This window comes from Alligator sinensis, unplaced genomic scaffold (assembly GCF_000455745.1).
Source record: "Alligator sinensis unplaced genomic scaffold, ASM45574v1 scaffold225_1, whole genome shotgun sequence".
NCBI lineage: Eukaryota > Metazoa > Chordata > Crocodylia > Alligatoridae > Alligator > Alligator sinensis.
Genome location: NW_005842180.1, coordinates 310,527 through 324,278, shown reverse-complemented (window position 1 = coordinate 324,278; position 13,752 = coordinate 310,527). Strand labels below are relative to the sequence as shown.

The 13,752-nt window shown below is 43.5% G+C and overlaps 1 protein-coding gene across 1 annotated transcript in view; it reads left to right on the top strand.

Annotated features, from left to right (window-relative positions):
- Nucleotides 1–13,752, top strand: part of EPB41L4A (erythrocyte membrane protein band 4.1 like 4A) — a 150,058-nt gene that overhangs the window by 12,405 nt on the left and 123,901 nt on the right. Inside the window, exon 3 of the mRNA XM_006026177.3 lies at nucleotides 12,574–12,625. Within this exon, the coding sequence (XP_006026239.1) occupies nucleotides 12,574–12,625 (52 nt within the window). The remainder of the gene's footprint in view (nucleotides 1–12,573; nucleotides 12,626–13,752) is intronic.

Below are 13,752 nucleotides of genomic sequence, written 5' to 3'. Positions count from 1 at the left end.
GAGCTGAGCAGGGTGAGGGCAGATGTGGGATGCCTGCTGTGGGCTTGGGGCTCTGTCCTGCTGCCTTTGCCCTGGGGTCCCCGTGTTGGCCGCATGCACCCTGTCTGCCTCGCCGCTCCAATTGGTACGGGTGGGCAGAGGGTGTGTGGCCAGTGCGGGGCTCCTGAGGGAAAGGCAACAGAATGGAGATCCCCAAGCCCACAGTAGGCAGCTTGCATCCACCCCATGCGCAAATCTGGGGGGGGCACATGCCTTGTCATTTTTGACAGGAACCAAGGGCAGATTAATATTTATTTTCTAAATTTTTTGGGGGCCCCGCGGGCCGGATAAATGGCCTTGCAGGCTGGATTCGGCCCACAGGTCATATTTTGCCCACCCCTGCTCCACCCCCTTACTCTTTTTCATGCCAGCAGGCTCCATTGAAGCTGCAGCCTGGAGCACTGACCATGGCCTTAGCTTAGCCCCGTAGCAGCATTGTGCAGCCTGCATGGCTGCTGTGGGGGCTGTACTGGGCTAAGGCCATGCTTAGTACCCCAGGATAGTATGCGGATGGAGCCTGCCCACTCATGGAGCAAGAGTAAGGAGTGGGAAGCAGGGATCAGAGGCTGTGGGGGAGGAGGGAAGGAGATAAGAGGGAGGGAGAGGCTGCTTGTGAGGTAGGGAACAGAGGCTGGGGAAGAAGAGGGGCCAGAGGCTGCAAGGGGTGTGAGGGGGGGCAAGGAGGCAGGCACAAACAGGGGGCAAGCTGCTTGACCTCCCCATATCAGTGCCCCCTCACTGCCTGTCTCCCCCTCTCCCCATAGTGGTGGGGGGATGAATTAAAGACAACCCTCCAATTGTTAGGTTCTATGACTAGAAAATTATAACATTTATACATTTTCCATGTATAAAATCTAATTATTGGTGTGTTGTCTTAAATTCAGTGTCACTTTAGATTTGGATAAATGTAGTACTATTATTTCTGTACCTTTAGTGTCTAGGAGCCCTACAGATAGGGCTTCTTTTGCAGGTCTGTCTCTTAGGGGGGCACATTTTGGTAGTATAAAGCATAAAGCAGACCCTAGGTTCCATTTGCAGCCAAACTAGGATCAAGGAATCACAGCTGGCTTCCTCTTGCCCTGCATTTCTTTGTGTAGTGTTTTATATGGTAAGAAGACTTTTCTCCAAAAATGTGAGTCATAAAATCATGGGGTAGGAAGAGACCTCAAGGATCATCTAGTTTAACCCTGTAAAAATGCAGGCTTCTCTGTTTTTAAACCATCCCTGTTTAACATCTTTTTGAAAACCACCTATGAAGGAGATTTCAAAACTCTAAAATTACAGTACTATTTATCAAGTATTGCAATAGACTATTAGGAAAATGTGTGCTCCTATTACATATGTGCATAGAGCTAGTAAAATATTGCAACTAACTTACATGGAAAGTATATAAATGAATAATCCTGGCTAAATATACGTATGTTTGCAGTATTCATTATATTCTTTGTTAGTTTGTGATCTGTAGTGAAATTTTGTTGCATCTTGAGAATTGTAAATTAAAGAATAAAACTCCATGGCATTAACAAAACCTTGCATAAACTGTAAATGAAAAAATATAATTAACCAAAGGCTTGTGAAAGGAATAATTACAGAAATCAGCATAAGGTTTAGTTCTGCACTGGCATGCATGAGACCTGGATTTGATTTTTATAGTTTCACACTTTTGGAACTGTATCTGTTTAATGCGTAGAGGGAATATAGATCTGTCTGCTTATTTATTTGGGAAATAAATTAAATAGGAAATACTTTCAGATCAGTGTCTGATACAGAAATGTGTGGGGATAAGCCTCATGTTAACTCTTTACAGTCGGAAAGGAATATTCTAAACCTTGATGATTATCTAATTCTAATCTAATTATAATATATGATCTGATGAGGTTTTACAGGAATTTATTTCTTAAAAGACTGTGAACAAAACCAGTCAGACAAAGATGAAAATACTTTAGAAAACCTATCAGATCATGCTTTCATAAGACTTGAAATGAACCTTTTTGTTGAGGTATTTCAGTCTGTCTGTGCTTTAGCACTTCCAGGTGGCCCTTTTTAACAAGGGTCTGCCAATCATCTCCCCCTCCTGTGTTATAATTATAGTGGCAATTCCCCCAGAACCTGATTATGGCTCCATGGCACTAGGCACTATATATGTAAGAATAGTCTTTGTTGAGAAAAACTCTCCATCTCATTTAGAAGATGAGATAGAACAGACGGATGCAATAGGCTGAAAAGTGCAAGATAATAGTGAGAGGACCATGGGCTCTGTTGCTGGCAGAAAATGGAAGATTACATTTCCAGGGTGTTAACACTGACCATCTTTCATGAGCTCTAATTCGCTGATACACCAAGCACCATCGCCCAGAATACACCCAAAACCTTTCTGTTAAAAATGTCACTCAAGCACTTGATTTTGTAAATTGCAAGACAAATGGTGCTAGATTTCCAGTTGTTTGTATAGTTTCTAAACTGCAGTTTAGTCCATCCTGTATGCTAGTATAAAATAGTAAGTAAGGACTTCATCATAATGCATCCCTTCCTCTCCATGCTCAGAGTCATGTCCTTCTCCCCTCCTCTTTCTCCATCCCCCATCTGCTGTGGCTGCTTTTCCCGCTGTCCTGGGGTAGGGGAATCTGTAGAGCTTCTCCTGCCTGCTCTAACTGGGCTGTGTAGAGGCTGGGCTCACTGGGGGTAGCATACCGATAGTGGCTTCTGTGCGGGCCGACTCCCGATCCCATCTGGGTCGCCATGTGCGATCCGGGGCGAGCTGGGGGCCCGTCTTTGTGCGTACACAGGCTGTGGCCGGTAGCCCGGGTACACGGGGTTGGAAAATACCGTGGTGCGGTATGGCATGCTCGAGCTAGAATCAGTCACGGAGGCGTAATGGTTGATTGAAAAGATTATTTACTTACACCCAAGGTGGTTGCAGTGTAGGCTGGTCAGCTTTCCAGGCTCAGCTCCGCTTGAGTTCTCGGTGGAGGACTCTAATAAACTCGGTTCCTTGACCCCGGAGTGAATCAGGCTCCACGGGGTTCAAGAATTCGTTCCCACGGAGCAGCTGTATCTCTGTGAGTGTTACTCGGTTCCCAGGTCCCCCGGAGCTGTTAAACTCCGTGGGCTCGACAATTGGGTCCTTAGGATAGGGATACGTCTGGGCTGCGATCGGCGACGGGGAGAGGCTAGAGGTTAGTTGCCTCGGAGTCGTTAAGGCTCCGAGGGGACGGTAAATAAGTCCCGCGGAGTTATTGAAGCTCCATGGGTTCGACAAATTAAACCTCTGTTGCAAGCCTTTTGTACGGCTAGCAAGCCAATAGCTAGCCGCCACGTGTGCCTACATTAAGACTGGCCAATAATGTGGCGCGAATCCTAATACAAATGGCAGTGACTCCTTGCATCGCGCATTGCTATAATGCAAAAGAAATGCACTATGCAAAGAAAGCTACAGAACTGGCGGGAAAAGCTCCTGCACGCGGGTTCTCTGTTGCAGCAGAACACTCCACCGTGCAAAAGAGCTGCAATTTGGCAGGAACATGATTTAGCGATGCCGAAGCACACTCAAATAAAAAAAACCACAACTTTGGGTTGTGACAGCTTCCTGTGCCTGCTCCTGGTGGGGGGACTGGGCAGTGTGGGGAACTTACCTCTCCCAGTTGCTGCTGCCACTGTTCCCAGCTCAGCCTAGCCCCCACACAGCCTGGCTGAAGCCGGCAGGAACAGCTCTGAAGCTTCCTCTGCCCCCAGGATAGCAAGGAAAGTAGCAGTGACTGGAGGAAGAGAGGACAGAATGGGAGTGAAGAGGATGTGCCTCTGAGGCTGGAGGGGAAAAGGGCGGATGCTTACCTGCTTTGGGTACATTAAAAAGTCCCAGAGCTCTTGCATCAGTGGGATGGAGGGGAGGAGGCTGGGAGCCTGGGTACAGCAACCCTGCAGTGCAAGTGACTGCTCCTGCACCCCACCTTTGCCAAGTCCTGGATCTGCCCCTGTGAGTTGGAACTTGTTCTGAGCAGTCTCCCTGTAATGCTTGCTGCATTTTGGACAGGGCAGGAGCTAGCTGTGCAGTCAGAAAAACAGCTGTTTGTCAGTCCAAACCCCCACTAGAGTCTTGAAAAGTCTCCCATATGTACTGGGTGTCTTGGACTGACAAACAGCTGTTTGTCAGTCCCAGCCTCTGCACCGCATCGGAGTTGGTGAGGACTGCTCAGATTATCTCTGTGGAGCAGTTCTATGATAGCTGAACATGTGTTACTTAATATCATGTGGAGATACTCCTTCTGTGAAAAGTATTAACTTTGCTACAATATGATGGCACTTAATATGTTTTACTGCTGGTGGATGTTGGCTTTTTAAGTGCAGTTAACATCCAAAGTGTAGTGTGCAGCAAAGACTTAAGCTGCTGTCCCAGAGGGTGGGGAGATGAGCAGCCAAGTACAGGTGTCAAGTCTAGGGAGTAGTCTGGTGGTGGTGGTGGCAGGAACCTAGATCAGCCCAGGTGGGCCTTTTGTCTTTTCTCCATCTTTAAGGACCATGGGGAGCTCCTGTCTAATGTAGTGTTCCTGTACAGTGATGGTCTTCATGGAATATGTCCTGGAGCAAGAGGGGAAAATGTGGTTGGGCTGGCTTTCTCATAACTCCTCAGAAATTGGGGTTGCTTGGTTACTGTGTAGTGCCCCAGATCAGGCAATAGTGGTTAAAGCTGAACAGAATTTGATGGGACAAAGAATATTCCCATATGTAAAGAGTATCAAGGTTTGCTGGAAACAATGGTGATATGAGAATGTCTTAAAGAAAAGGTTGATGAACCTTTTATAAAGAGAAAGTGTTAGGTAATAAAAACACAGTGAAGGTTCCCAAATCTCCAGTGCCTAGATAAGAGGTACTCCTTTCATGCCATAGAAACCTGGCAGTGCTTTATGACATTGGTACAGTCTCATGTTCCCCTCCGCCAAATTGTTCTCCTTTAAACTTCTCACATGAAATGTCCCCATGTGGAAGCTGACCAAAGCAGCATTAATTTAGGTATTTTTTCCTCATCTTATAGGAATCTCCTACCTGCAAACAGGGAGATCAGAGAACATCAGCTAGCAAGGTAGCTCCCAACAGCATGGCTCTTTTGGTGCTGCATAACCCAGAGGCCTCAGACTGTGTAATATCAGTCTCTGTAAGGGAAAAAGGACAGGGAGCTGAATGTGTTCTGCTCTGTGGCATGGCCATAGTCATCAACTCAGCGGCAGGCCTAAGGATTAATGCCAGAGGCCCTGACTAGGAGTCCCCTGCTGCACATACTCATATGTATTAATAAAGTTACATTTCTTGCTCTGTTCTCCATAAATGAAGCACCTATAGTCCCCTCAGCTTTCAAGGTTATTATACCCAAAGGAACAGATGAAGAAAAAAATGGATCTAAAGAATTAAGAACTAAAAAATGGATCTAAAATATTATTTTTCTCTAGTTGGATAAAAGAAATTTTGTAGCAAATGGAAAATTTATGGATTGTAGGGAATTATGTTGCCTAATACAGTGTGCATTTTGAATGAAACAAGCAGCTGAGCTATACTGAGCTCCTCATTTAGTTTTGAAAGGAGTTGATGATAAGCTAAGTAGCCAAGTAACATTTTTCCACTCCCTTGTAGGATGAGCTGGACAAGCAGAGATCTAAAGCATTGTGTATGGACAAGGTAGAGGTTACAGGGGAACCCACTAAAAATGGTACACCAGCTGCTAAGTAAATGCAAGAAGTGAATTTATTTTGGTGCAGTAGCCACCTGCACACGTGCACAGATCTTGGAATTCAAAAAGGGGGTGGGGCATACATGACTGGCACCACAGGGTAGTGCAACACCCCTTATCCCCCCTCCAGTGGGCACACTATCACAGCAACAGCTGCCAGAGACATTTTGAGTCCCTGAAGTAGGTAAAACTTCCCCCTCTCTGCCCTTCCGACCTCCCCCTCCCCACACACACCTGCAGCAGGGTTTGCCTAGGGTTTGTTCTCAGCACAGGAAAGGGGGACCTGTCCACTGCTGCTGCTGTTCCCAGATGATTCAGGGGTGGGGGCAAGCCCCAGGCTGCTTCTCCCCTACTTTAGCTGGGGGCTTCTATGAGCAGCAGTATGGAGTGCAGTGCTTGGCTGGGGACAGCAGTAGCAGGTGGGTCCTCGCTTCCAGGCACGCCTGAAACTGACATTGGGGTTCTGGGACAGACATTACAGAAACTGGTTTGATCCAAATCAGTTAAGTCTGATACTACATTCAACCAGGTTTATCTCAAACTGGTTTCAGCCATTTTCAAACTGGTTTATGTGCACTGAACATCTGTTCTGTTACAGGTTTAAACCAGTTTCTGATCACTTAAACCGGTTTATGTGTAATGTCTGTCCCTAGCCTAAGATTCAGTTAACTGATTAATCATGTCTTGAGTGTAACGTCTGCCTGTGGCCTGAACGACTCCATTTTATTGTATCTTTTTGCATGTAATTGATACATATATGCTTATAAAGCTAAAAAGTAATCAGGACTGTACACTTTAGAGAATCGAATGCAAAAAATCAAAGGTGGAAACAAAGCTCAAGTTATTTTGGAGGATTGGATTTGCTGAAAAAGAAGTCAGATTGCTGTTTTGTGACTGGATTTTTTGGGTAGTCCCAAAAAATCAAATTACTACTGGTAATTTGTAGTGTTATTCATGATGAATAGGTTAGTTGAGAAGCATGTCTTGTGGTCTGGTATGAAGTTCCAGCTTGGGCATGCGGAGAGGTTCAAAGCCAGAAGGAACCTTGTATTCTATTGTGTACCATTCTTGTTGCCGATTTTTTTTTTTTCCTGACTGCTCATTTGAAGCCTGTTTTATCAGTGGTCACACAAACTCAGATCATTGCTTATTTAGAATGCAAATTGACAAGAGCTCTAATAAGATGTTTGAACAAGCTTGGCCACTGCTTCATTTCCTACCAGTGATGTTAAGTGGGTTTATATTTCTGGTGGAGTATTGGGATGCTGCCAATGTAGGGTTTCATGTTTGTTTTCTTTCAGAAGTTTTGTCTTTGTGTTTGAGCTGCTCCCGTTGACCTGAAGCTTTCGTTTTTGCTGAATGGACTTTGGATGAGCAATAGAAGAGTGCAGGTTTAGACTGCTGTCCTAAACCAAGTTTCCCTATTAGCAGTTGTAATGAAATACAGCTGAATAAAGGGACACAGTGGCTCTTGTAATTCTTAGTGTATGTCACTAATCAAGAAGCAGTGTTGAATGTGGAATGACTGTATCACTTCATTCCTACCAAAGTTAGGTCAGACACTGTTGCTGTTTGCTGTTGCTGCTTCTTGATTGGCAGCTGCTATGAATATGTCAGGTGTGCTGATATTCAGTTAAATTGTTGATAGGTGGCATTTGTAGCTGTCCTGCCTGGGTGACTGATGCCTCTCGAGTCTGGGGGGGCACCAGCGGGGCATGAATGGGGGTGGTCCCCCAGTGGCTGGTTGCCAAGCATGGTGGTGGAGGAAGTGCCGACACTTCCATATGTGGCACAGCTGCACTTCTGCTGCCAACATGCTGCTGGTGGAACCAATTTCAGGGGTGGACACTAGTGCTTTCCATGCCCCCTACCAGCCGAAGCACTCGCTGTCAGGAGGGGCACATGCTCCCCCGTGTCCTCCCTATGCATCGCCTATGCTGTCCTGAGGCAATCGGCTTGGTGTCAGAGGTCCCCTGGTGGCACCTGCTCACAACCCCTGGTCTCTGCCTTGCCTCCTCACCAGTCATGACTTGGTCTTTAAAGGCTCTTATTCATACTATCGGGTTTCTGTAGCTAAAGATAAAAAGTTTCTAATTTGGGAGGCTGGTGACAGAGATGGGGTAGCCTTTTCCTAGGTGTGCTGTATTCTGGGCTCCCTTTGCTGCTCACTTTGTGGGGTGGGTCTTTTTCTTTAAGACAGTTCCCCAATTATGCCTTATTGGCAATAACTGTGGCCTCCAGTCACCCCCATAGTCCTGCCCATGCCTCACAGATGTTGCTGTTTAACACTTGAGTGAGGGCCTCTCGCCCTCTTCACTGCCTCACCCTCCAACCTCCAAAAGCTTTGTTGGGGTTTCAGCCTCTCCAGCCTCAACACCCTTTTCTCAGGCTTGGTCTGGTGGCCCAAGGTCTGCTGTTATAGTCCCCGGTTCTCAGGCCCCAGCCCTCCCTTTGTGCCCTCTCACAGTATGACATATTGCCCAAAATTGAATCTCGTTTCCCTGTGTCCTGGCAGGGCCCAATAGAGCATCTTCTGGCACTCTGTGACCTCCTCCTCCCCTGATAGTCACATTTGTTTCACCAGTATAACTTTAACATAAATAAGATGCTGCTTTTCAATGGCAACTTCTTCCCTCCCTGGGTGCAACACAATGCACACAAAAAAATAAGAGCATTACCATTTTAACTGAAGTAATCTCCCTCAGAGTATGCAGACTTCACAAGAGGGGCTGACCTGCCCTGGCAGGCACCCCCTTCCTCCCCACCACCCCCCACTAGCTCTCTGTCTGGGTTCTGGCACCTGAAACACATGAGCTGCCACGTCTCTGCCCTTGTTCAGCAGATCCCTCTCCTGTTCCTGGCAGAGTTTCTTCCCTCTCCTTCTGTTTTGGGCAGGGGCTTATGTATTTGAGTGTCCTTTCCCCTTGCCAATTGCTTGTCACCTCTCACACCTGTTAAAGGAGCCTTTACTTTCTTTATTAAGGGCAGCTGTGGTTCCCGCTGCTCTGTTTTCTTAGGCCAGGTTCAAACATTACACTTTTACTGGTATAAGTGATCAGAAGCTGGTCTATACCCATAACAGAACAGAAATTCAACCCACAAAACTGGTCCAACCTATAACAGAACAAAAGTTCAGCTCACATAGTCTGGTTTAAAAATGGCAGAATCTGGTCTAAGATTTGTCCCCCCACCAAGGGTGAGATCGCTACAGATCTAAACTATGCTGCTTACAGAAAACTGCGTAACTTTGATGCTGCCTCAGACTTACTGAATGGCTGTACCTATCCTTAAAGAGGTAGGACCCTGGTTTCCTGAGTCTGGTCCCTCTATTTCACCCTAGCTGCTTTGGTCCCTGCCCCTCTATTTTTCCTTTCCCTTGGCTCAGTAACAGGGTTAGGGTCCCCTGTTGCACCATTTAACCAGCTATACCATATTCAATTAATTGTCTGCAATGCTTTTAAAAAAAATGTTTTTTGTTAAGTTTTTTTGCTTAATTAAAATTTCTGCTTATGAAATTCTGCATACTAAATGGATCTCTTGACACAATGAAGGGAAAGTTTTCTTTGACATGTCTGTTGGCAAGGTAGTATATATAATTATGCTTTAGTGGGCAGATAAGAGACTTCTCCATCCATCATCTGTGTAATTCCCTGATTTAAGAAAAGGGACAGCTAAATGGCCAAACTTGAGGGTGCATCTGAGACTTCTTTCTTCAAAAGCTGTGTTTAACCTTTGTTCTTTTTCTGTTTTTGTTTGTTTGTAATATGTGCTACTCCTAGTTGGCCTAAAACTGAGGGCAGATTTCACTGTTTAGTATCATTTACCTAAGACAGTTAATTGTATTAGCAATGATTCAGATGCTTGCAAATTCTTCTGTTTTCTGTTTCGTTGTTATTATTTGAAAAATTGAAATATAAGCCAACATTGCAGGTTGAAATGACTATAGTTCTGCATCAAAAAATATATTAAAAACCGTAACCAAACTGAATACCTTTCCCTGTGCTACTGATATCAATTTTAGAGCCTAGTCCTGAAAATCCCTATGTGTGGGACAGTTGGTTTAGCTGGGATGGCTTCAGGAATGATCCTGCCTTGAGCAGTGGGCTGGACTGGGTGACCTTGTGAGGTCCCTTCCAGCCCTGGATTCCTATGATCCTATAGGTTTTACAGTACTTATTGGCACAAACAATCCTTTTTCTTACATATATGTAAGTCTTTGCAAGCCATAATTTACATGATTCTTAAGTTTTTTTACTTGCTGCTACCAACATCATTTATTTACTGTTTCCATTTCACTCAATATGGACAATAAAAATTATTTTGCCTGTTTTATTTTTGTTTGAAGTCAGTTGTGCCAATTGATTTTTAAGTACTAAAACAATGTAGCAACACTTTTTGTTCACAAACAAGCTAAAAGAAAGTTTACATCCAAACAAAGCCACTCTTCATTTCAGATATGGGTTTGTTTGTTTTTTAATTTTTTTAAATGATAACATTCCTATTGGTCTTAGGTTTTAGAAAACTTTTTCCACTTTCCTGTTTTGCTGTTATACAGGCCAAGATTGCATCGTGGGCTTAAACTGTTGGTTAATTAATGAAGCAAATAATAGTATTATTATTAGTATTATATGTAATATTATTATGACATTGTATTCCAAGAACTATTATCTGTGACCAGTTAATATTTAATACTGCTAATTACAAATATTTTACAATTGCAGTATGAGATGTTGTTCTGGTAAATTGCTTAACAGTTCATATTCTATCTTAGACTCTGGAAATGGATGTTCAGTTTTGCTTTGTGGTTTGAAATAGAATAAATGGATGGTGGAAGCTGTGTATCGGGGATCTTAACTGAAGAGGCACTGAGTGTTTGCGGCTCTTACGCAAACCAGATGAAAGGCACAAATCCTTAGCCCTACAACTCCCCGCTCCCCCCCAATATACAAGAGTAAGAGCTATTTATTTTGAGCTATTATGCAATCACCTCTATATGCACTATGCAAGCACACACAAATTGGGACAAATATATTTTTTAAAAATAAAATTAAAATATGTTACAGTAGATGTTTGATTTTTAGTATACAATTTGTTTTTTTTCTGGTTGCAAGATGGCAAAGTTCCCTCCCAAAAGGAGCATTTCCAGTGGCAAAGGTCAGGGGTTAGGGGGCAGGACTTCTGGTCCCAAGATGGTGACCAGGGGGTGGAGCACCTGCGAAGGTGCTACCCTTGTGGTCTTCAACAGTTCACCAAAACTCAATAAGTGGCCCTCCACCCGAAACGATTGCCTACCCCTGTTCTACTCCCAATTAAATTTATTTACCAGGAGGAACAATAGAGCCTCAGAAGCAGCACTCATTACAGTTCTGCATTGGATCCTAAAGACACATCAACACTGTAAAAAGAATGAGCTAGGGGATGCTTCAGTGCAGCATGACGTCCTCTTCTACTTGTGCTATGCCCTGAAACAGCTGTAATGCATCTAGCTGTCTTAGTGCAATGTCAGGAGTGTGCCACTAACCATACAGTCCATTCTTAATCCCAGTTGTTCTGGGGCCTTAGAGCACTTTTTAAAATGGGTGAGCCTGCCCAGTGGTAGTGTCATTTGTCTGTGTTAGCCTGGTCTCACATTTCCTATATTGGCTTGGTGTGCATGTGGCAGAAAGCTCCTAAAGAAAAAAGACTCCTAAAGAATCGTCTGTGTGCGCCAGAGAGTCCTAAAGGGTGCGACTCCTCCCAGAGGGGGAGGATATCTAGCTGAGGAGATGACCAAGGGAGAAAGGTCGCAGGATGATGTGTGTGCTTTCTGCTTAGGAAAAGTGAAATCCAAAGTGGTTTGGAAGCCAGCAGCAAGGACTGCACCTGTATGTTTTTCCAGATGAATCATAATTGAATCATAGGAACATCTGGCTGGAAGGGAGCTCAGGAGTCATTTAGCCAATCCCCCACAAAGAAACAGAATCAAATAGATCTAGAGAATCTCTGCTAGATATTTTTTGAACCTGGTCTTAAAACTCTCAATTGAAAGTCACTCATTAGATAGATTGTTCTAGTGTTTCACCTCCCCTGTAGTTAGAAATTTGTTTCTAAAATCTAATCTAAATTTCCTTTGTAGTAGACTATACCATTTTTTTTCCTTGTCCCATCTTCCATGGAGAACTGTCATCTATATAAAAGCCTTTTTACGTATTAGAAGACTGCTACCGTATCTCCCCACCTGTCTTTTCTTTTCTAGACTAAACAAGCCCATTTTCTTCCATCTTTCTTATCTTTATAAACTATCATCATTGTGCTTGTCCCTATGTCAGCATTCCAGAGGCTCTGCCTGTTAATCCATCAAGGAGACTGTGAAGTTGCACAGTAGTATTCTAGATATAACAGACAAGGTAGTTTGGAAAACAGCAATATACATTTTAAAAGATTTTCCTTTAGGGCCCAGTTTGCCCTAGTGTGAGGTAGGAGAGCTTTTTCTGAACAGGATATCACAACCTGTCAGAGAAGCACCACACTTGACATGTAGTGACATGTTTATCTGATCAGGAAATTCTGCATTATAGGTTTAGTGGGGTTTTTTTGTTTTTGTTTTTTTACTGGTTATAGACTCGGCTTCCTGAACACTTCAGTTTTATGCTAATTTAACCAATGGCAAGGAATTCGTCTGGTTTCTCTGTTGTACCAAAAGAAAAGATAACATTTCACTTTTTTGGCATTTGAGAACAAAGATTATTAATATAAAAATAAATATATAATGGAAGTTAATCTTTAAGCATTTGCCATGTTAAATGACTAATTTCCATAATTATCTATTTTCACAGTACTGGCTGGATCCTGCAAAGACACTTGCAGAACATAAGGAATTGATAAACAGTATGTATTTCATTTGAACTTGATAAACAATGAAGAGAAACAGAGGACATCCTACATGCAGAGTGGTGGGCCTTTGATTTTTCTGAGGCATGACAGAATCATGGTCTCTTGAGATGGCTCAAATATTTTAGTTCATAGCTGTATCAAAATTGCACATACTGAGTGTAACTGCCTTTTCTTACTCAAGGATATTTTTGTGATTATTATTTGAGAATAATAAAAGTACTGAAACATCTAAGTGATACAGTTTTTCTAGAAATCTGTATAATTTGAGATTTGAATTAGCTTTGACCTTCCTGTCTTTTTAACCAGATGACTTTTGCCTTCTGAAAATGGAAAAAAAATATTATTGGAAATTACCTGCATAGTTTTTTTTTTTAATGTTGTTGTCATTCTTTAAACCTCCCAGGCAAAGCTTCTGTTTGCAATATTGTTAAGTAAAGTTAATAATAGCACTTCAAAAGGAAAGTTGAAGTCTATTGTAGAAGTGGGAAAAGCTTTTGATAAAAGTGGATGTATGCATAGAGATAAATGTGTCCATAACAATAATGATAGGATAGGGTTCACTGGATCTTATTGAAGAAATAAACTGCTTTTTAAAAATTGAGCTGGCAAATAGGTTTAAAATTTATGACTAGGTAAATTAGGCATAATTAAAGTATTCAATTCAGTCTTTGGCAGCATAGGAAGGATTCAGAAATAACATTGGCATATATTAACAGGAATAACATATTCATAGTTTCATAGTTGGTAGGATCAGAAGGGACCTGAGGAGACCATCTAGTCCCACCCCCTGCCGTGGCAGGAAAGAGTACTGGGGTCAGATGACCCTGGCCAGATGTTCATTCAGCCTCCTTGTAAAGACCCCCAGGGTAGGAGCCAGCACCACTTCTTTTGGAAGTTGGTTCCAGGTCCTAGCTGCCCTGACAGTGAAATAGCACTTCCTAATGTCTAGCCTGAAACTACCCTCTGCTAGTTTGTGTCTGTTGTTTCTTGTAACTCCTGGGATTGCTCGGGGGAACAGGGACTCTCCCAATGCCTGCTGATCCCCCTTGACTAGTTTGTAGACTGCCACTAGATCCCCTCTCAGCCTTCTCTTTTGGAGGCTGAACAGGTTCAGGTCCCTC